The sequence below is a fragment of the Penicillium malachiteum genome (assembly GCF_028827825.1).
Source record: "Penicillium malachiteum strain IBT 17515 chromosome Unknown utg000004l:1.0-4883003.0:1.0-4884900.0, whole genome shotgun sequence".
NCBI classification, from domain to species: Eukaryota; Fungi; Ascomycota; class Eurotiomycetes; order Eurotiales; family Aspergillaceae; genus Penicillium; species Penicillium malachiteum.
Genome location: NW_026643097.1, coordinates 3,992,974 through 4,015,013, shown reverse-complemented (window position 1 = coordinate 4,015,013; position 22,040 = coordinate 3,992,974). Strand labels below are relative to the sequence as shown.

Below are 22,040 nucleotides of genomic sequence, written 5' to 3'. Positions count from 1 at the left end.
CATCTTACCTTAACGATCTCAAGCTGCAGCCTTGAGACCTGCAGGTTTTGTCAAAAGCCAACATGAATTTATGGTTCCTTGCATTTTGTCTCCCTCTGGTAAACGCCTGGGTCGTTAACCATGGAACAACATGCATTCTATACCCCGAGGCTCTCGTTCACAACGGACAACCTGTGGATGACTCTCCATCAATCCAACAAGCCTTTGACATGTGTGGAACAAATGGCACAGTCATTTTCTCCGATAACCTATTCCACGTCAACACCGTCCTCAACACAACCAACCTATTGAACTGCGATGTCCATCTCCGCGGCGAACTACGCTTCTCAACCAACATCCCTTACTGGAGAACCCATGCTATCAGCGTCGTTCTACAAGACCAAGTGACTGCTTGGCTCTTTGGTGGTGAGAATGTGAACTTCTACGGAGAAGGTGGTTTCTACAATGGCCAGGGTCAAGCCTGGTATGATGCCAACAGGAACGAGTCCAACCAGCCTGGTCGTCCTATGAGTATCACATTCTACAACTCAACCAACCTCCTCGTTGATCGTTTGCGTATCATCCAGCCACAGTTCTGGGCTACGTTTGTCTGGGATAGCAAGAATGTCTCTGTTACGAATCTATTCGTTAATGCTACCAGTAACAGCAAATGGGGTACTATGAATACCGATGGTTATGATTCCTGGAAGAGCGATCAGCTTCTTGTTGAGAATGCTACTATCATCAACGGCGACGACTGTATCGCCGCTAAGGGAAATACTACAAATCTACATGTGAAGAACGTCTACTGTGAAGGTGGAACTGGAATTACGATTGGATCCATTGGTCAATACCCCGAGAGCCCGGATTACAATCTCAATACTACATTTGAGAATGTGAAGGTTGTGAACTCGATGGATGGAGCCTATGTGAAGACATGGCAGGGAACACGGATCTATACTCCTAGTAACGGTGACTGGGGTGGTGGTGGGAAGGGTCTGGTGAAGAACGTTACCTTCCGGAACTTCGAGATGGTGAACGTCGGACTTCCAATTCAGATGTCACAGTGTGTGTACTCGGATGATTCAAACAAGGGCTGCAATACCTCAAAGTTGCAGATTGAGGATGTTCATTGGGAGAATATTCATGGAACCTCACGATTCAATATCGCTTCGTCCATCTACTGTTCTGATGAGCGTCCTTGTCCCAATATCACATTCTCCAATGTGAACATCACTGGCGTGAACACGACACGTCACTTGCCCTACTACGACACCGATATTCAGCATGAGATCTTCCAGTGCACGAATATTATCGGTGTGAACAGCTCTGGCATTCCTTGCAACCAAGCTGCGCCAAGCAATTTCAGCCAGTGGATCTATGGAAATGTCGATAGTTCAGGTCTGGCGACTTTGACTTGAGCTTCATACCTCAGATTGATGTTAGTTACGATTTTCCATGTTTGGCCTAGAGAGGCTTCTTTTGAGCAATTTTGAAAAAATAGAATAGATCAATAGATGAATTAGATTGTCTCTAACGAGATCTTCAATGTGCTGCAATCTAGCGTAAAAAGTAGATAGATAATATGAACGGTGCGAAGCAAGTAACCATCCAATGGCACGCGAAAATTGAAGACAAAATTATGAAGGCCGCTCGATATGGACAAGATGGGCAGGGTGGTATTTTTGAAGGAAGAACCAAAGACCAAATTCGCTTGCGTTTACATAATAACTTCGTTGGCAACGTCCTAAAATGATGTTAGTACCTCGAAGTTAGATGAAAAGAATTGAACATACTCGTTTGAGCTCCTTGTAAGGAAGGCAAACACAGTTTTGCACACGGACTTCATCGCCGACACCACACTCCTTACCAAGGATAGTGATGCTCTGGACCTTGACGCCCTGCTTGACAATGCTGGTGGAGTGGGAGCCCACGGGAATGGGGGTTCCCTCCACACGAGCCCAGGCACCAACACGGCTGCTCCAGCCAATGATGGAGTGCATCACACAAGCATCGTGGCGGATTTCACTGTCCTCGAGGACAATTGAGTCCTTAATACGGGCACCGGCGCCAACAACCACGCGGGGTCCAATGGAGACGTTGGGACCAAGCTTGGCGGTGGGGTCAACCTCGGCAGTGGGGTGAATGTAAACTGGAGGCACGATAGTAGCAGAGGGAGGCATGAGCTCTTCAGATTGGGCCTGGAATGCCTTCTGGAGGTAAAGGGCGTTGGCGGGGACGGCAGAACCAGCGGTCTTGATCTGGCGCCAGAAGTCCTTAGTCTCGTGGACGAAGAATCGGTTGCTGTCTGCAAGGTCGGAGAGAATATCCTGCTCGAGACGTAGCATCTCGCTCTTCTCAGTATCGTCATCCTCGCCAGGCGAAGCAATGAAGGATGATTCCAGGTTTTCGGAGGAGGGGTAGGAGAGGAGACGGGGGCGGGTGTGACGGCGCTTGATTGCGCTGCGGATGGCGGGGAAGATGCATTCGGTAGCGAAGAGGTAGACACCGCAGTTGATCAGATTGGAAATTTGTGACTCAGGCTTCTCGACGTAGTGCAGCACACGCTTGGTGTGCGAGTCCGAGACAATGCAACCAAAGTTGGTGGCAGCATCGTTGCTCACCCGGGTACCCAGAATCACGGCCTCTGCATCCTTATCTTCGAAAAGACGCAGCATCTCTCCCAAGGGGAATGAGCAGCAGACATCTGCATTCAGAACAAGCAATCGCTCTGGCTTACCCTTGAGAATAGCATCACGGAAGTGGTAGAGACCACCAGCGGTGCCCAAGGCAGTGTACTCCCGCAGGTATTGAATGCGGAACTGAGGGAATTCCTTTGTAGAATCCTTGATAAAGTCACGGAAGACACTCTCATCGTAGTATCCGACTAAGATAACCTCGCGCACATCGGGGACCTTGGCAACGGCCTTCAGGCAGTGGTGAATGATCGGGTGGCCAGCGACCTCGAACAGGGGCTAAGAGTGGGCGTAAATTGTTAGATACGCGCTTTATTGAACTCTCAAAAGAAATTCAGTCCGTATTCAGCACATACCTTAGGCACATCGAGCGACAATGGGCGGAAACGAGTGCCTCGCGAGGGGCCTCCAACCTGTTGATCTGTCAGTCGGTGAACAGTGAGGGGTAGGCATCGTTGCGTCACCGTACCAGGATCACAGCCTTTGTTGAGGCCTGACTGGAGTGTTCCCGAATAGGTACTTGAAGCATGATTATTGTGAAAAGATAACAGAGGAGAAAAGAAAGGTGCAATTATCGCAAGAAAGCACCAGGTGGCCGGAATTAGTCTTGGAGAAGCTTCGGGCGCCAAGACATACGCTTGCGGGCTCACCTGACAATCTATAGATTTTACAATAACAATAGTAGGTAATATGGATCAATTTGGTTTTATTTATATTCTGTTTCAAAAATAGATAATAAATACTCCCAAAGTTATTCATAATTTGTAAGTGAACTGAAATTACCTAGTATGCAAGTGACTAGGTACTTACTACTACTCAGGCTGGAGGAGTCAGGAGCCAGGTCTCTCTATATAGTACTGGGAGTCTGGGACAACACAGCATCATCTTGCCAATCTTTTTGACTATTTTCTATCATTTTCTGTTTTCTCAATTTTGCTCATTCTATCAAAATAATACAACTGAAAATCTCACTGGTACAATTTAGAACTTCCAATGTCAATCAATCTCAAAAACTTTTTTGACCAGCCAACTTCAAGTTATGAGTCTTATGACCCACTTGTCATTCTTCGGGCCAACCAAGGCCTCTTCATAGCTCGTACCGGGATATCATGTTGAATGATTCCCTTTACCTCCGCTCAGATGGGAAAGTAGACATCGTTTAGATAAACGTGTCCGTGTCCCAATCGGCGAGATCTTCCCCATTATCCATTGTATCATCGGATGGGGTCCTCTCATCCTCGTCCGTTTTATGCATAGCGGATAGCCACATCAAGGCCTGTGTTAGTCTGGCTTTTTGTTTCGTCAGATCGATGCGCCGATGTTCTCGCTCGGGATCTTCTGCCATCAGCTCCCGGCAGCGCTCTTCGCTGGTCGATCCAAATCGACCTTCCAACGTTTCTTTTAGCTCAACTCTGCATCGAGCTCTGATCTTGGACTCGGCCAGCAGACAAACCATATCCGTGAATCGCATGGCCGCGATCTCATAATACCCCCGAGAACTCTATACGATTGTTAGTGTTGGGAATTATCAACGAGAAGAATCATAGAGAGCGACCTACAGAAATCATTTCGATCTCTTGTGAGAAAGGATCGGGTCCGAGATCCGCGTGGACGTTAGCTTTGTCGTCGTCAGACAAGCCCCGGACCTTTTGCCAGACTTTTGATCGAGCGAGTCCACGGGCTTTGGAAAGATCAGCCAGAACCTTGCTGGTCTTTTGTTTGTGCTCTGCCTGTGCCATCGTAAATGGAGTTTCATACTCCATCTGGAAATAGGCCAAAACTTGCTGGTCATAGTCGGTTGTCACTTTGGCCAGGAAATCATGGATGATCTTCTGGAACTCACGATACAATCCAGTTTGCCGGTACATTGACATTACATCATTCAAGGCACTCAACACTGCCTTTTCCAATACCCCATGAAGGGCTTGAGCAAAACTTTTCACCACCACTTCCCAGTGGCTAATCATCGACTGGTTCAATTTTTGTATGGCACGGGGATCGATTTGATTTGGGACTCCGGCATGCTGGCATTCCTGTTTCAAATTTTGAATGTGGTCAAGTGTAAACCGCTTTGGGCTCTCTAACCCATCGAAAGAATCAGTGAGATACACCCGCTTCTCTGGGGCGGACTGGGAAGTCCCCGGCTGGGTCTTGATCGAGTTCTCCGAGGCGGGGGCCTTTCGTTTCACACCGCGAGGGCTTGGTCCTGGTCCTGGTCCTGGCCCTGGCGCAGGAATAATCTCACAGTCTGAATCTATTTTTTTCTTTTAATAACTTCTGGTCCAACGGAGCGCTTAGGACAATGAGTGGCTTGGTTGTATCCAAAGCCTTCTTGAAATCTAACACAAGGTCGTTCCAAGGTTTCTGAAGCAAAGCACTCTCGTAGCCGTCACTGAATAAGCAGTTGAACTGCTGGCCCAGCTTCACCACCTTGTCAATTAAAACAAATGAATGATTAACGAGAGGTGGATCTGGTAGACTCTTCAGCTCATTCTCAATGCGTATAGCCTTTTCATCGATCTGCTTGATTATGGAAGGCAAACATTTTTGAATCTGCAATCGCAAAAAGTGAGAAAGAGTCGTGACCAATTTGCGAACCCCAAAACGTTCTTGATGTGATGCCATGACCCCGGACCAGAAAGGATCTGCGAAGAAGATTTCCTCTTCCTGTCGTGCTGTTACATGGTCGACATTTGGATCTGGGTTGTTTTTAACAATGTACCACCCCAAGCCAAACTCAAACTTTTTGCCCTCTAGCATTTCAAGCCACTGGTGGTAATTGCTTTGGGTTGTCTCTAAGCGATCTGGCTTCGTCATCACACCGAGTGTGCGCTCCTTCGCGCCATGAACATCTCGTACCAGACGGCCTGCACTTGAATTTGAGGCATCATCCGTCATTGACTGAGTGGTCAAAACAATGCAGTTCTGCTGGGAAACGTATTGCCTGACCAATTTTTGAATGAGGCCGACCACATATTTCTCACGATCGTTATCCGCTTGGTTGATGACACCTGGCAAGTCATAGAAGGACAGGTTTGGAAGGTCTGGACCAGAAATATCCAGCCTGATGACGTTCGGTGAAAACTTGACCTCTTTCTCCGCAAACTGAATGTCTCGTGGCGGCAGAAAATCCTGGGAGTCGGTAGTCGGATTCAGGATTGCAAATTGAGCACGCCAGATAACATCCTGCACTTCTCCTTTATCAGTGAGGGTGATGAACTTATAGTCGTCTTGACTAGACTTGCGAAGCCAAGGGCCAAGATATTCAGACTTCTCTGGACCCTTAGATTTGAGTTGCTTTTGAGGGTCATAGTAGTAGCCTTGAACGAGGGAAACCACACACTTCCACTGCTGATCCGGCTCGCTCTCACGCAAGACAATTTCCATAGGACAACGGGTACATGTATCTGCACTGCGGGGAACTTTGATTTCCGAGATGGCTTCGATAAGAGAACTTTTACCAGTGCTTTGATCTCCCACGACACAAATCTTTGGCAAGGCGATACGGTTGTCCTCAATACCGAGATGGGCCAGCTGCTGAACTCTGCGAACGAGGTCTCTCATGTCCAGTGTGAGCAGGTCCAGAGATGATGACACATTACTCTCTAACGGGTTGCTGCCGGTGGTCTGCATATTTTGAGGATTCGGATGAGGCATGGCGTTTAGATTCAAGTTCGATGTATGTCGTGAAACTTCTTGGTCAGACCTTGCCGGTGAACAGAAGAGGGATGATGATTTCGTATTTGTAAAATTAGCGAAAGAGTCCTGTTTGTCTGGACGCGGGGTTTCTGGTGGTGTCTCTGACTTGGGTGGTGGCGATCTTCGATACCTTGAATGAGAGAACATTATGATATTGAAATTTACCCCGAGATGGCAAACTCGCCGTTTTGGGAGAGCTTCAAGTTCTCTTGAAGGTCAACGATGACCAGATAGCAATGGGGAAAGACAATGAGGTTGTAAGCATAGCTTCAAGTTGGATGATGGAGAAAGTTCAAAGCGACAAAGGGGATGGTAGTAGGTAGATGGATGGATGTTACCAAACCTTGGTTGAATGTAGTAGAAGGAAGGAGGGAAAGAAGAGGGCACCTGGGAAGAGGATGGAGGTAGGGCAGGAAGAGAAGAAGAGGGGCGAAATACTCAAGTGCTACTAGTACATACATAGATAATATCATGGTTAAATAGCAGACTGCCCAGGTGCAAAAGAAAGAAACATTGAAGAATCGGAAAATTCCTTTAGATTGACAAACATAGCTGGGCTGCCCAGGTGAATCCGCTGGTTTAGTACCGACCTCGGAGTCTTCTATATAGGTAAGATCTTTTTATACGGTCACGGTGGAGACACTTGCATCTGTAGCCATATATGTATAGTATGTGATGTTGTGATTTTATGCTATAAACTTGAAGAAATCTACCACGGACGTATATAGTATTCTCAGGCCATACCTAGGGCTACTTACTGTCAGTGCTACTGTCAGTTGACTGCCGTGCACGATATGTATCTAGTGTACGGACGACTACTAGTACATACTAGAGGGTTTGAAACTACCAAGCCATACTAGTGGTGGATTCTATGGTCGAATGTTGAAGGCAAACATAAACATTTTGAATGTCTTTGGTGGTAGTATCGAGTCCGTTGAGTACTATGTCTGTACCTAGGTATAGTTCAATGATATTGTAGGGTTTCTAAGGTTGGCGGGGTAAGAGCCCCACTGAGCTGCCCTAAACCCTAAAACCTATATAGAGAATATACTATATTTCTACACATAATGAAGGGACTTCGAGTCCTAGGAGTATACTGAGATCAATAAAAAGTACTCAAACTATATAATGATAGTTCATATTCCATTTACTACTGTAGTTCACTAATCTCTCATATAAACAAAGGCCAAAACCGCGGGGAATCATGACTCATTGAGCCGGCTTCCTCCCTAACCAATCAGGGTCGACCGGGGTGACTCCCGCCCAAAATTTCATTTTGCCCCTCCCTTTACTATTCCACCATCCCACCTTTGATCCATATTCAAACAATATGGCGGATTCCAACCCTGTTCAAGAGGCCGAGGCCTCCATGGCCAACCTTTTGCTCGACGATGTCACCGGCGAGCGAGTTTCCAAGACCGAATTGAAGAAGCGTCAGAAGCAGCGTGAGCGGGATGCCAAGAAGAAGGAGAAGGCCGCTGCTGCTCCTCCCAAGGCCGAGAAGAAGAAGGTCTCTGCCGAGGAAGAGGAAGCCAACTTGACTCCTAACGTAAGCTGCATATAGTCTTTCCACCTGATTTTCGTGCAATCCTCTAAACTTTGACCCATGATTATAGCAATACTTCGAGATCCGCAGCAAGCGCATCAACAAGTTGCGCGAGACCAAGAACCCGGACCCTTACCCCCACAAGTTCAAGGTCACCCACGACCTGCGCGAATTCGTCAAGGACTACGCTACTCTGGCTACTGGCGAGCAGAAGCCCGATGTTCCCATCCGCATTGCTGGCCGTATCTACACCAAGCGCTCCTCCGGTACCAAGCTGTACTTCTACGATATCCGTGCCGAAGGTATCAAGATCCAGGTGATGTGCCAGGCTCAGCATGCCACTGGCAATGTCCCCTTCGAGGAGCAGCACGAGCAGCTGCGCCGAGGTGATATCATCGGTATTGTCGGTTTCCCTGGCCGCACTGCCCCTAAGAACCGCCCCGACGGTGAACTGTCCATCTTCGCCAACGAGGTCACCCTCCTGTCCCCTTGCTTGCACGCCATTCCCTCCGAGCGTTTCGGTCTCCAGGACAAGGAGCAACGTTTCCGTCAACGTTACCTTGATCTTATCATGAACGACCGTGCTCGCAACACCTTCCGCACCCGTGCCAAGATCGTCTCCTACATCCGTAGCTACCTCGACAACATGGACTTTACTGAGGTCGAAACACCTATGATGAACGCCATTGCTGGTGGTGCGACTGCCAAGCCCTTCGTCACCCACCACAACGAATACAACCAGGACCTCTTCTTGCGTATTGCCCCCGAGCTGTACCTGAAGATGCTGATTGTCGGTGGTCTGGAGCGTGTCTGTAAGTCGAATTGTCACTCCCGTACTTTTGATTGTTTCAAGATCACTAATTTGAGTTTGCAGATGAACTTGGCCGTCTTTTCCGTAACGAAGGTGCCGATCTTACCCACAACCCCGAATTCACCACCTGTGAATTCTACATGGCCTATGCCGATATGTACGACTTGATGAACATGACTGAGGAGCTTCTTTCCGGCATGGTGAAGCACCTTACCGGCGGTTACGAGACTACATTCCATGCCCACGATGGCACAGAGTACACTGTTAACTGGAAGGGCCCCTGGAGGCGAGTGGAGATGATCCCCGCCTTGGAGGAGGCCTGTGGCGAGACTTTCCCTCCCGGTGACCAGCTTCACACAGACGAGACCAACCAGTTCCTCCGTGGAGTTCTCAAGAAGATGAACGTGACATGCACACCGCCATTGACCAACGCCCGTATGTTGGATACTTTGGTCGGAGAGTTTATTGAGAGCACTTGCGTCAACCCCACCTTCATCTATGGCCACCCCCAGATGATGTCCCCATTGGCCAAGTATGACCGTGTCAAGCCTGGTATTTGCGAGCGTTTCGAGGCCTTCGCTTTGAAGAAGGAGCTGGCCAACGCCTACACCGAGTTGAATGATCCATTTGACCAGCGCATGCGCTTCGAAGAGCAGGCCCGTCAAAAGGACCAGGGTGACGATGAGGCTCAGATGATTGACGAGACTTTCTGCACTTCCCTTGAGTACGGATTGCCTCCAACCGGTGGCTGGGGCTTGGGTATCGACCGTTTGGTCATGTTCCTCACAGACAACTACAGTATTCGTGAGGTTCTTACTTTCCCCTTCATGAAGGAGGACAAGACTGCCGTTGAGGGCAAGTCTGCCGCGGAGGTTGCTGGAATTGAGCCCAAGCCTGAGGAGGGAATCCGTATGTTACTACTTTCCTGTAATTTCCACGAACCGATATCACTAACATGCACTTTACAGCCCACAAATAATTGATCTGAGTCCATCGCCTGCAGGATTGGCAATGCTGGATATATGGATCCGGTTTGGATCCGGCTTTCCATGGTGAACTAAGCGGGATTTACGAAGAATGTAACGGAGTCAAAAAAAGAAATGAACTGTTCAATATTCCGATAATCTGTTGTGTTATACCTCCCTCCTGATCATAGTATGCTTTAACTGGTCTAAATTTCGCCATTTGAAGCTGTTCCTACCAAGGCCATATAGGCACCGATAGCTTTGGGTTGTCACAAAATCTAACGTTCGACACTTAATAGATATTCAGAAAGATGTCTACCTAACTTTCATAAACTGACATTTCGCTCGTCCGATCTTCGACAAGAATCGGAATCCCCCGCCTAGTGTTGTGTCGCATAAAAGGTCAAACTTCAACACTTCGTCCATCTTTTTCTTCCTTCTACCATCCTTTTCATCAACCACCAAAATATCTTCTTTCTACCCTCAGCCTCCTCTTCCCTACCATTTTTCATATCGCTACCCCTCTTCCCCTGTCATGGAGAAAGAATCTCCGGGGCTTCAGAAAGGCCCACCTCACGAAATGGCACCTGTTACTGATGAACAGGCTTGTGATAAAGACAGTCTGAATGATCTCCACGTCAACCCTGCAAATGGAACCTCACTGTGTACCAAGGAATCCGACTTCATTAACTCGCCTGTCCAAGAATCTGATGATCATCCTTCCGGATCTTCAACTGACTCTATGCAAGGACAAATGCTTCTCCCTTCTCCTTCTGATCCTGTGAGCTCCTCATCATTTCTTCCCTCTCATCACCGTTTTTCCCTGACATGATTTTTTTAGTCATTCTACGTGAGCCGTCACCTGCCTATGCCTCAGCCATCCTGGGTTCGTATCTCAATACCTTCAAGTTGATCCTATCACATGTTTATCATACAGTGAGCTAATATGGGGAAACAGATGTCCAGCCCCGATCACCCGAGCCTTTTTCAGAATGGAGCGTACCCAGTCCCTGGCATGCATAATCCATTTTTGACCGTCAACCAGCTTCTTAACCCAACCCCGCAACCTCAGTATTACGAAGCTCCTACGGATTATGGATGGCTTGCTGCCTCTTCCCCTCCAGCAACAGAAGGAAGTATGAGCCCTGGATATCACAAAACCCCAATGAAACCACCAGGTTTCAAGGGCTTCGCCTCATCCTCAAAGCAACCCACCGAGTACGAGGTTCCTCGCAAGCGTGTCAAGCACAACACAGCTCTGCCGGTCCGCGGCAAGGGCACAAGCGCCTCAAAGCAGGGTACTCCTCACGAGTCGAAGTACAGGCACTCATCTGGACCAGCTTCTACCCCACGTTCTCAGCGCCCGAAGCCTAACGTTGCCGTCGAGTTCACCGATGTTGCCGCCCATACAGCCAAGTGTGATCAGTGCAACGGTCGTAACAGGGATGGGATGAGTCGCTGCTGTGCCTGTGGATGGCAGTGCTGCCGCAAGTGCCTCACCAACCGCGCTGGTGACCGCTCTCACCCCTCTTTCACCTGCATTCACATCCCAGTGGATGAGCCAGGCCTGTCCACCCGTAGAAACGCAGCCAATGCATCTGCATCTGGATCTCGCTCTGCCTCTGTTTCTGCCTCTGCCTCTGTATCCGCTGCAGCTGCAACTTTGAATACTCCATGCCCAGTTCGAAACGGCACGACTACTGCGAGTTCGGCTTCCCCTTCTGTTTCATCCATTGCGAAGTCCTCTGTTTCACCTACACCTGCTCGGCGTTCGGGCTTTACTGCTGTTTCATCCATTAACACGCCTTCACGTCCTGCTCCTTCTACGCAAATTCGTGCTCCTGTATCTGCGCGAGAGTCCGCTGCTCCTCGCCCTTCTTCTGCTGGTGCAACTCCTGAAGCCAAAGCTGCAATTCTCTTGATGGATATGAGCTCGGAATCCTCACTGTCTAGCAATGGTGCAGCTGAGGCCTCTAGTTCCGCCCCTACTCAGGAGCGCGATGCTGAAGCTATGGATACCAAGGTCTCAATGCTGTGGTCGACTGATGATATGGATTTTCCCTTTGGTGAGGAGTTTGACAACGTGCGCCGCAATCCTTCTCGCCGCGCCAGACCGATCGACATGAAGGAGTAAGTTCAAATCTGCATTGAATTGTTATCGTGGTACGAAGGTTTTAGCATTTTATGTGCGGGATGAATCTTTCATTTGAAGTGGTTCTCCTTACTATCGTCCAAGATCGACTTTTCTGCTGGATTTGAACATGATCCAAGGTTGTCTGTCACGTTTGACTTGAACATCTGTTCAAGATTGGTTTTCTGGTTTCTTCTTTGATATGTACTATCTATGTACTATCTTCCTGACTTATGCTTTTGCCCGCTGCGGTGGGTGTGCTTTGAGATGAATGGTGCGGTGTTTTGATATCAATTGGGTCGGTTGATCACGGAAATGGCGTTTTAGATAGTTCAAATGTTACCTATGGTAGCTATGGTTAGTCAAATCTACGTAAAAATTGGCAGATTAATATCTTCAAGTTTGAGTAGCTTGAGGTCAAAATGCAATAGTGAAAAGCCCTTAGGGTAGATAATTTCACAGTTAAATTCACGTCGAATGGAGATCATATTATGGTGAATGGAGATGGTATCATATTGCACTATTCATATAGAGAAACACAGCCTAGTATCGTACACATGCTATTCGTACATGGAAAGGAAACTTTTCTTTTTTTTTCGGAGTTTTTTTGTATTTTTTTGTTTTTCTGTTTTCCTGATAATAATGACAATGATAATAATAACAATGATAATGATAAATTTTTAGGGGGTATGTACAAGTCTATTCACTGCCCCTACAGTGAAAGACGAAGCCTAGTGGCGGCAGGCCTTGGCGGCCATCTGCAACAGCTTGGCTGTGCGAGATGGGTGCCAGACCCGGCTACCCAGGACAAGGACCCAGGTCAGAAGCAACAGGCTTCCAGCCTGGTGGGCAGAAGCCAGGGGAGTAGGTACGAGGTACCACAAAGTTCCGATCCCAAGGCCGACTTGCATACAGGCAAAGCCGACTACTCCGTGCATACCCTTGCGGGCAGCAGCAGGCAGAAGGCGCTTGACAGTAGGTGAACGGCGACTGTAAGCCCAGAGAACCATGATGGAGGTGAAGGTGGTCATGGCCAAGATGCGGTGATCAAGTTGGACGAGGGAAGGGTTCTCCAGCATGTTGCGCCACCAGAGGTCAGAGTTGTCTTCATGACGAGAGTAACGGGGATCGAAAAGCTCCTTCTTGGGAGGAGTAAGACCAACACCCATCCAGGGGAAATCATTGTAGATCAGACCAGCATCCAAACCGGCAACCAATGCACCGGACATAGCGGTAGTAAAGACGAGAAGAGCGAGACCTGCGACGGAACGACGGAAGATTGCGAGGCGGGGGTCCTTCAATGCATCAAGGCTCTTGATACCAGCAGCAGCATCCTTCATAAGCTTGTGGGATCGCAGAATAGCAAGACCGTTCCAAAGCATAGCAACATAGCAGCCAAAGGCAGCTCCGAGGTGAGCAGTCAATCGATACTGGCTAACACGAGGGTGGCTTCCGGGTGCAAACAGGTCGTCCTTCAGTCCGGACTTGACCATCCACCAACCCAAGAAGCCCTGGAAACCAATCAAAGACGAGATACCCAAAAGGCGCCAGGCCATAGGAGTTGAGACCTTCTTCCGAGTAACGAAGTAAACAGCAGGTACGACAAACGAGAGACCAACAAATCGGCCCCAGAGGCGGTGGATCCATTCCATGTAGTAGATAGACTTGAATTCGGACAATCCCATCTTCGAGTTCAACATCTTAAATTCGGGGGAGGCGCGGTACTTTGCGAATTCGGATTCCCAGTCTTCGTCATTCATCGGGGGGAGGGAACCAGTAACAGGACGCCATTCGGTGATACTCAATCTGCTCATAATGATTGCCTTGTTAGCTTCCGAATGATCTCATTCCTTCAATTGATGGGCAGGAAGTCAGCTTGATACGAACCCAGATTCAGTGAGACGAGTCAAGCCGCCAAAAACAACAATGCCAAAAACACTGGCAGCGCTAGCCAGGAGCCAGTATGCGACAGACTTGTGGCTGATCTCAGGCATGCTCGGCTTCACCTTGGTTGCGGCATCCTCAATTGCACTGGCAACTCCAGGTGCAGCAGTTGAGCGTCTGAAGCTCGAGGTAAAGAATTGACGATTCTTGTCGGTAAACAGCGAGGAACGAATCTTGGTCGGCTGCGGAGAGGGCATGGCGCCATACTGGCGGATGGACTTGGTAACGCATCCCTGGCTGCGAAGGCGACAGACAAGGCCTATGCCATTGGAAACACGAGGCATAAGACCCCGAAGAGTCGTGCCTAGGAGAGCCATGGCGAATGGTTCGTAAAGGAAGGCGGAGAGAAGTGGAAGAAAGCTGATCGACGACAGAAGGAGATGATGAACTTACTTATATTGTGGGTCAAGGCAGCGATTGACGACCAATTAGGAATGTGGGATTTGCGGCCTGGAGTGTAGTTGTAACAAGTGAATGAAATCGTAGCCTAGTCATATGATGTCGCTGACTCGACAATGCCGAGAATTCCATTTTTGGGCGTAGGGTTAGGGATAGAGAAAAAGATATTAATTTCAAATGATGCCCAGTGTTTCCCAGATGTCAAGAACTTCTTTCTCCCATAAGTTTCCCCCCCACGTGGTAATTGTTTGCCTAAGGCACCACTTTCTTTGATCTGCAGCTGGAGCTCCAACATTAAAGTTCCACTTTCACCTTGTCAACACTTACACGTCACTTCTCACATCAACCATGTTTACTCACGAGGAGATGCAAGAACGCATAGAGGCACACAAGAAGGATGTTGCTCGAATCTTGACAGATATCTATGAAAAGGGCAAGATCAATCCTCTTTTACCGGAAAACCAGAACAAGATTGCAAGACCCCCTTCGCCCCGCCACGCTGAACGACCCTTAACGAAACTCCTTGATAAACTTGCGAAAGAACGGAAAATCAATCTAGAGTCCCCACCTGCAAAGCTGCCGGCATGGAGTCCTCTGAGTCGGGAGACTTTCCTCCATCGACTGGAAACATACCATGGCAAGAATCAGTGGCCTTCAAAACCTACACCCATCAACGAAGTCGCGTGGGCAAAACTTGGTTGGATATGCACCGGCGACCACCGAGTGACATGTGTCTCTGAGTGCGGTGGCTCGGTGTTTGTGGACGTGCCGGATGATGGCGAAATTCTAGGTGATGACTTTGATGCAGACCAAATTGCAGTGCGCACGGAAGTCCGTAAGTAACTAATTACTGCAACTTGTCGTGCAGATATTGGCTTTGATGCTAATTATATCCACAGGAGATAAGCTTGTGGAGATGTATAAGGAGCAAATGCTAGAAGCCCATGGCAAATGGTGTCAATGGCGGAGGTTGAGCTCTGATGGTGAGTATCTAGTACCTATCATTTCTTTCTCTTACATTCAACCTCTAATTGTTATTCTTAGATGCCATCCAACACATACAGATCTACAATAATGAAGCCGCCACTTGGGGAGTTCTTACTAGGTACCAAAATATCATGAAGATGGCTGATCAACTACCAGCCATAGATGTTATCCAGATTCCCGATGGGTTTGATTTGGAGACAGTTATGAAAACTTTACCTGAGATGTGGACTGAAGAGTTGCAAAAGGCCTCTGAGGCATCCGATGCACAGGAAGAATCCAGTGGTACTGGCCCAGAACCCATGGAGGGTGTCGAGGAGTCAACCCCACAGCAACCAGCTGAAACTCCAAATTCCATTAACAAGGCTGCCCTTGTACTGGCTTTCTTAGGATGGGAGCCTTCGGTCGATGGACACGCAGGTATTCTCAATTGCAGAGCATGTTTCCAACGTTTAGGTTTATGGTTGTATAAGCCCAAGCCAAATGGAGACGAGCCAGTTTACAGTTCTCTCGATGTGGCCGCAGAGCACATGGATTATTGCCCGTGGATCAACCGAGCGGCTCAAAGTGGGGGAACTTTACCAAGTGCTCCAAAGCTTCCGTCCAAGTGTGGTTGGGAGATGGTGACTACAGCATGTGAAGCGAGGCATGGGATGGAGCTCGCATATGCGAGAGTGATGAGACCAGAAACACCCGAATACGAATTAGATTATGATGAAGAGTTCGACTCAGATGATGATGAAGAGCTGTTGAATTATCAATATCACGATGAGGAATGGTATGCCAAGATGGACCGGATAATCGCCATGAATGCGCCCGAGAATTTCGCGGATTAACGAATTATTTCAACATAATGGTACCCAAATATCATGTTATGGAGGGTTTTCAACAACATTTGAAGCTTCAACGTCTAGTATTTCTCTATGGCGCTCTCAGCATATGATATTCACTTGTAGCTGTATCGCATAGCTATATCAAGATGTTGAACCTAATCCTTAAGCGGTTCTTGATGACTTTTATATGGTAAATTCTGCTCTCATAGGGCATGTAGCCTATTTCTCACTCTACTACTCACATTCAAAGCTACTCTTACATTCTTATAGAACCTTAATTCACTTTCACCTGCTTTCCAGTTGCACATCTTCCACACCTACCAGCTTCTTCTTCTCCGATTGCCGACCTCGACCATACAACTTCGATTCTTCGAACGCCCGCAAGTTTCATTTTCTGAAAATTCTACAGAAGTGCAGGTTCGTCGTACTCATACTGACCTTTGCTCTCCTCGTGGACCTGTGGAGTAGCTCCTATTCCAAGGCTCTCGTAAACCTATATCTTTCTCCATCATACACCTACTCTGTGAACTTCTTTCATCAGAAGACCTACGTTCCATATCTCTTCTAATTACGTACTTTTCCTTTAGGTCAACACCCTCTTCTTGAACGGTTGTAAGTATTTTCCATGCCTACTAGCTTATTTCTGTTTCCAACCTCGAACTGCAGCTTTTCACCTCCCCACCGCCTCTATACCTTTCTCTATCCTACGTCTTGTCAGTGAAACTTTTTCATCGAAAGTGTTCTACCTTTTATACATCATTTTCCAATTGGCTACTCTTTCTTTAGGTTAACACCCTTTTTTTCAAATCTTCGTAGGTCTTAGCAACGCCTGCCAGCTCCTTCTTTTTCCAACCTCCAAGTACAACTCATTTCGTTGAAGACCTCTTCGCTTTTTCTATTTTACACGTTTTTGAAGAATATCTTTCATCAACTGGTCCAGCCTCCCGCACCGTTTGGTAATCTGATACTCTTTTCCCAGGCCAACACCCTTTTCTCAGATCTTGACAAGCTTTATCAACACCACTCAGCTTCTTCTAACCCAACCCCGCACCTCTCCATCCCAGGTTACTTCTCTTGAAATCACTGCGAGCTGTGGCCTCGTTTAAGCTGGATTTATTCAATATTGGTCGATTCGGAGCTTTGACCACCCAAATAACAAATCACTTTCCTCCTCAATCAATGGAACCAGTCATGGCTTCCAAATTGACCGGCGAAGGTGAAGTCAAGGGGAGCATCCTTCCGGGTCCGTTTCTCCCTTAAATCTGCCAAATTTGCTCGGTATTTCGAATGCCAATGTCGAAAAAGAGGCAGTCAACGATCCTTCTTTGAATTCACGCTTGCAGACTGAGAATGAGCCAGCGGAACAAGCGAGCGAAGTGGTTTCCAGACCTTCGACAGCCTCCCCCCGCTCCTGTTGAGACCTCTTCGGCTTCTCTGGTACCTGATGCATCCTCTGTTCCAACTCGGGCACCACGTCAGCGTATGACCTTTCTTACGCCTAAGTCACTTCCCAAGGAAGACGAACCTTTGCAGCCAGATCAGTTGCGCGTGTTGTTTCAATGCGCACCTGCCATTCGCAAGTCATATCCGCAATACTTCCGTGGTCAAGGACACCTTCGAACCGAGTATTATCCTCTTATATTCGAGAGAAACGACAAAGGAGAGCTATGCTTCCCGGATGAAGTCATGGCATCGAACGTATCAGGCTGGAAAAAACGACTGAGGAGCTTTGAAAGGCGTCAAATTAGCGTGCAATCATCGAGTGTGCATTCAAATGCTCAAGATGAAGATTCTCAAGATGAAGGCTCTCAAGATGAAGGTGCTCATGAGCCGGAGCCTCAGCGACAAATTGCCACGCCAAATCAAGCAGTGAAGCGACCAGCAAAGCAGACAGAACAACGGCCATCAGCTGAGATCAAGAAGAAAAAGCAAAACGACACTAATACGGTGTCACAAAATACGGGCAGACGGAATATGAGCACACCTATTCAAAGACGGAACCGTGATCCTACCCTGCTTAACTCTGGGCTATCACGGGCCGGATATCAACTTGGAGCTCATGCTCATGCCCAAGCCCAAGTCAAAGCCAAAGCCAAAGCCAAAGCCAAAGCTAAAGCCGAAGCCGAAGCCCAATCCCAAGCCCAATCCCAAGCCCAATCCCAAGCCCAAGCTCAAGGTCACCTTCAGGTCCATGTTCAAAGTCAGAACCAACCTCCGCCTGATGATTCTCTTTTTGTCGCTCAGCCTGGCCCAACACCACAAGTATCCCGAACTATTCCCGAGGGCCATATGGAAGAATTTTCTGCCTTATTCACCGTCAATGAATTAATTGCCAACGAGAATGATTTTCTTGGACAAGGCAGAGAAATTATCCCCCAGTCTGGCCCGAACGTACCATTCCAAGTTGATCAAAACAATGGCATGCAACTGGTCAATTCAGCTCCCACTAACTACCAAGATCTCGCCCGTATGGAGTCTTTTCTAGATCTCAATCAAGCGAGAGTTCTGCCGAAGCCACCTGAGCCGAGACCTCTGCACTACCCTGACATTTTTCATCCTAAGGGACTGATGGAATTCATCCGCTCTATCACTGTGCAGATTAATCGGCTCAATAAAGCTCTTCTCGAAAGACATGCTTGGGGTCGAAACCTTGATCTTCAGGCATCCATGACTCGATCCCTGCTCAGGCTTTATCAACTTCGAATGGCATGCCTTGAGATGAATGATGCTTTTTCGTCGCAATTCCATGCTGCACGAATATGAGCATGCAATAAATTGAGGTGCAATCAAAAGGCTGTGCTATTCCGTGCGCAGTGAATTCCTGCTTTCAGTTTCTGCTTTCAGTTTTTGCCTTCAATTTGATTTTTATGCTATTTATCGCTATGTTGCAAGTCGTTTTCTCTCAAATCAATCACTCATGCACACTTGCTCTTATGGAATCAGGGAATTTTGGTAGTCAGAGTTGCAAAAATCAAATTGCTTTTCCTTATGTCCCAAGCCTTGGGAATCCTCTGAGGCCCTCTGCTTCACTATAGAACTTCTGACAGTAGACAGTACCAGCATTTGAGATTGTCCCATCAATATCACAGATATCTCCAATGTCATTAATAGAGCACAAGTAACACTTGAGGCAATCAGCTCACCAGCTACTGGCAGAGACTACATAATTAAGTAGGTTCAATTGAACTGAAGCAAAGACACGCCTTCGCCGGCTACCAACTTGAAGTTAAACCTATTTTCTAAATAATACAGCAATGGATCCATTCCACAGGGCTTGCAGAGCATTTTTATTCTGATCTCGAACGCCGGCAATACACTTCCTGGCAGGATATCACAATTCATGACCTCGGGAGGCTTGAGATCCATATTATAGAGACAGTGGGAACTTCAAGTTGAGAAGGCCATACCCCACAGTCCAGCTTGTCTTATCTTCCTCTATTACTAGTGATGATGCCCAAATCTTTCTCCAATGATTCAATCAATAATATAGCACTTGAGTTTACATATGCTATGCACTTGACTGATTGTGTCTACCATTTTCCTCTTTGATGCACCATATCCAGTCTGCATCGTCTTTTTGTTAGACCAGATATACTGTCTGCTAACTCACCAAAAAAATGGACCATTTGGAGTTTAAGACATCTTTAATTCAACCCTCATTAATACCAGACATACTATATATAACATTGGAGTGATCAATTCAACCTTGGAAGTTGATATAAATTTAGTTCATGAAGTGAGTTGATTGGCTCCTCCATCAAGACCCACATCCGAGCTCCTTGGTGCAAAAGAGCAAAGAGCAGCTTTCACTTCCTCACACTTCTACTTCCTTTGTGACCTCAGCTCGACTGCCTTGATTCTTAGTTCTAACTTGTGTCATTGAAAAGACTCCCTCGAAGTGTCCAGTCTTTGCCACTGTCCCACGACTAAACTCAATCCTAACTCTTCCGAATCTCAACTCAAAATCTTACAGCTCAACTCAACGCCAAACCCTCATCTCCTCGTTCATAATGGAGCATTCATCTGGTTCAGGAGGCCAAAGGTCATCCAATTCATATGGAACCTATGAATCTGCCAAAAATGGTTCATCAGCTTCACCAGGCGCTTCCGAGCGCAGGCCAACCGACGACCAAAGCACACCCGGCGAATCCCAAGGCTATTCCAAGCGCAGACGTGTGCAAGAACGTCACCAGAACCGTAAACGCGGCCGTACACCTCCCTCCGTCTTTTCTCGTCGTGATCGTTCCCGCAGCCCTCAAAATGCTACCCCACACCATGACTCCCGACGCTCTCGGTCTCCGCTCCCACCTCGCAGCCCTCCGCCTGCCGACGATGCGCCCAAACGTAAGCGACCCGGTGGCGGCTCTAGAATAGGAGTGAATCCCGAGGCGATGCGTCGTCGACAAGAGGAACGCGACCGACAGCAGGAGGAAGATGCGGTGCGTATGTCGCGAGACCGGGGCGTATCGGACGTGGTGCGACAGCATTACAATGCGGTCCCTGAGCGAGGACGGGAGTGGCGCAAGACTGAGAGTAAGATCAAGGGACTACGCAGCTTTAACAATTGGGTTAAGAGTACCTTGATTCAGAAGTTTTCGCCCGATGAAGACTTCAGTGCGCGGTTCAATGATACGAAGGATTGGGCTGAGGATAGCGGGGGCCCACCTCCTATGGATGATAAGAAGCTACTTGTCCTTGATTTGGGCTGTGGAAAAGGTGGTGATTTGGGCAAGTGGCAGCTTGCGCCGCAGAAGGTTGATCTCTATGTTGGACTGGACCCTGCCGATATCTCTATTGATCAGGCGAGGGACCGGTACCATACTATGCGATCTGGTCGTGGTCAGCGCGGTCGTCGTCCACCTCCGACGCTGTTCCATGGTGAGTTCCACCCGAAGGATTGCTTCGGCGAGTCACTGGGTGATGTTCGGATCATCCAGGAAGTTGGATTTGATGCGAATGCTGGCCCGGGTGGATCTCTGATGGCTGCGCGATTCGGTGGAGGTGGCTTCGATGTTGTCACATCTATGTTTGCGATTCACTACGCCTTTGAGAGCGAGGAGAAGACACGCCAGATGTTGAGCAATGTTGCTGGTTGTCTGAAGAAAGGCGGTCGCTTCATTGGTGTCTGCCCGAACTCGGATATGATCACCACCCGTGTGAGTGCATTCCATGAACAACGAAAGAACCGAGAGGCTGCCAAGGCTCCCGAATTTGAAGGTCCTGAGGATGGAGAGGTCGAGGAGGAGGAACGGTGCGAATGGGGCAATGATATCTATCGTGTCCGTTTCCCTGGAGCTACGCCCGAGAATGGTGTCTTCCGTCCACCATTTGGATGGAAGTATACCTACTTCATGCGTGAGGCTGTTGAAGAGGTTCCTGAATACGTTGTTCCCTGGGAAGCTTTCCGAGCGTATGTCTACATTGGAGTCCATACTTTATTGCTATCACTAACGCTGGGTACTAGTTTGACCGAGGATTATAACCTTGAGCTGCAATACCGCAAACCCTTCTTGGATATCTGGGAAGAGGAGAAGAATGACCGTGACTTGGGGCCATTGAGCGAGCGTATGGGTGTTCGAGACAGGGCTACTGGTGCTCTTCTGATGAGTGAGGAGGAGAAGGATGCAGTTAGTAAGTGTTCCAATTGAAGTTGGATTTATTTTACAATTTACTGACCATCCATAGGCTTTTACCATGCTTTTTGCTTCTACAAGGTCTAAGTGGGTACGGTCGTGAGAATCGTACATCTGAATGCCACTACACTTCCTGGACTCAATGTAATACACATTATCAACATATGAATGTTATTCTTATTTTGCACTCGTAATTTTTCCTGGATGTGCTTAATGTACTGCTCTCATCGTTGACCTTGGAATGCCCAGGTGTGCTTCACATTGTCTCTGGAGATTTTGAACTGCGATAAGCTTATCATTGTAACTTTATCAGTGCCAGTGGATCGCGACGCGTTCAAGATTTCGAATTCTTTGACCTACACCTTTTAATTCTCGAACATACATTTCCTTGAATACTCGACTCTTAATATCTCACTTAAA

The 22,040-nt window shown here is 47.9% G+C and overlaps 9 protein-coding genes across 9 annotated transcripts; 6 read left to right on the top strand and 3 right to left on the bottom strand.

The window, feature by feature from the left end:
* Positions 1 to 62: 62 nt before the first annotated feature.
* Positions 63 to 1,400, top strand: N7483_009579 (uncharacterized protein; the record flags this gene model as incomplete). The annotated part of the gene is made up of 1 exon (XM_057093006.1): positions 63 to 1,400. The coding sequence occupies one exon, from the start codon at positions 63 to 65 to the stop codon at positions 1,398 to 1,400; it is 1,338 nt and encodes a 445-aa protein (XP_056944180.1).
* Positions 1,401 to 1,699: 299 nt separating this feature from the next.
* On the bottom strand, positions 1,700 to 3,204 carry N7483_009578 (mannose-1-phosphate guanylyltransferase; the record flags this gene model as incomplete). Its single annotated transcript, XM_057093005.1, has 4 exons — positions 1,700 to 1,726; positions 1,776 to 2,954; positions 3,032 to 3,088; positions 3,145 to 3,204. 4 exons carry the CDS (start codon positions 3,202 to 3,204, stop codon positions 1,700 to 1,702), a joined length of 1,323 nt encoding a protein of 440 aa, XP_056944179.1.
* Positions 3,205 to 3,834: 630 nt separating this feature from the next.
* N7483_009577 (putative dynamin GTPase) lies at positions 3,835 to 6,308 on the bottom strand (the record flags this gene model as incomplete). Its single annotated transcript, XM_057093004.1, has 3 exons — positions 3,835 to 4,176; positions 4,235 to 4,874; positions 4,951 to 6,308. 3 exons carry the CDS (start codon positions 6,306 to 6,308, stop codon positions 3,835 to 3,837), a joined length of 2,340 nt encoding a protein of 779 aa, XP_056944178.1.
* A 1,396-nt stretch (positions 6,309 to 7,704) lies between these two features.
* N7483_009576 (lysine--tRNA ligase KRS1) lies at positions 7,705 to 9,710 on the top strand (the record flags this gene model as incomplete). The annotated part of the gene is made up of 4 exons (XM_057093003.1): positions 7,705 to 7,923; positions 7,991 to 8,732; positions 8,795 to 9,640; positions 9,700 to 9,710. 4 exons carry the CDS (start codon positions 7,705 to 7,707, stop codon positions 9,708 to 9,710), a joined length of 1,818 nt encoding a protein of 605 aa, XP_056944177.1.
* A 932-nt stretch (positions 9,711 to 10,642) lies between these two features.
* N7483_009575 (uncharacterized protein) lies at positions 10,643 to 11,830 on the top strand (the record flags this gene model as incomplete). The annotated part of the gene is made up of 1 exon (XM_057093002.1): positions 10,643 to 11,830. The coding sequence occupies one exon, from the start codon at positions 10,643 to 10,645 to the stop codon at positions 11,828 to 11,830; it is 1,188 nt and encodes a 395-aa protein (XP_056944176.1).
* A 728-nt stretch (positions 11,831 to 12,558) lies between these two features.
* Positions 12,559 to 14,088, bottom strand: cox15 (cytochrome c oxidase assembly protein cox15; the record flags this gene model as incomplete). The annotated part of the gene is made up of 2 exons (XM_057093001.1): positions 12,559 to 13,633; positions 13,715 to 14,088. The coding sequence occupies 2 exons, from the start codon at positions 14,086 to 14,088 to the stop codon at positions 12,559 to 12,561; spliced, it is 1,449 nt and encodes a 482-aa protein (XP_056944175.1).
* Positions 14,089 to 14,518: 430 nt separating this feature from the next.
* On the top strand, positions 14,519 to 15,990 carry N7483_009573 (uncharacterized protein; the record flags this gene model as incomplete). The annotated part of the gene is made up of 3 exons (XM_057093000.1): positions 14,519 to 15,005; positions 15,070 to 15,153; positions 15,215 to 15,990. 3 exons carry the CDS (start codon positions 14,519 to 14,521, stop codon positions 15,988 to 15,990), a joined length of 1,347 nt encoding a protein of 448 aa, XP_056944174.1.
* Positions 15,991 to 17,337: 1,347 nt separating this feature from the next.
* Positions 17,338 to 18,750, top strand: N7483_009572 (uncharacterized protein; the record flags this gene model as incomplete). Its single annotated transcript, XM_057092999.1, has 1 exon — positions 17,338 to 18,750. One exon carries the CDS (start codon positions 17,338 to 17,340, stop codon positions 18,748 to 18,750), a length of 1,413 nt encoding a protein of 470 aa, XP_056944173.1.
* Positions 18,751 to 19,997: 1,247 nt separating this feature from the next.
* On the top strand, positions 19,998 to 21,707 carry abd1 (mRNA (guanine-N7)-methyltransferase; the record flags this gene model as incomplete). The annotated part of the gene is made up of 3 exons (XM_057092998.1): positions 19,998 to 21,397; positions 21,452 to 21,618; positions 21,673 to 21,707. 3 exons carry the CDS (start codon positions 19,998 to 20,000, stop codon positions 21,705 to 21,707), a joined length of 1,602 nt encoding a protein of 533 aa, XP_056944172.1.
* Positions 21,708 to 22,040: the final 333 nt, after the last annotated feature.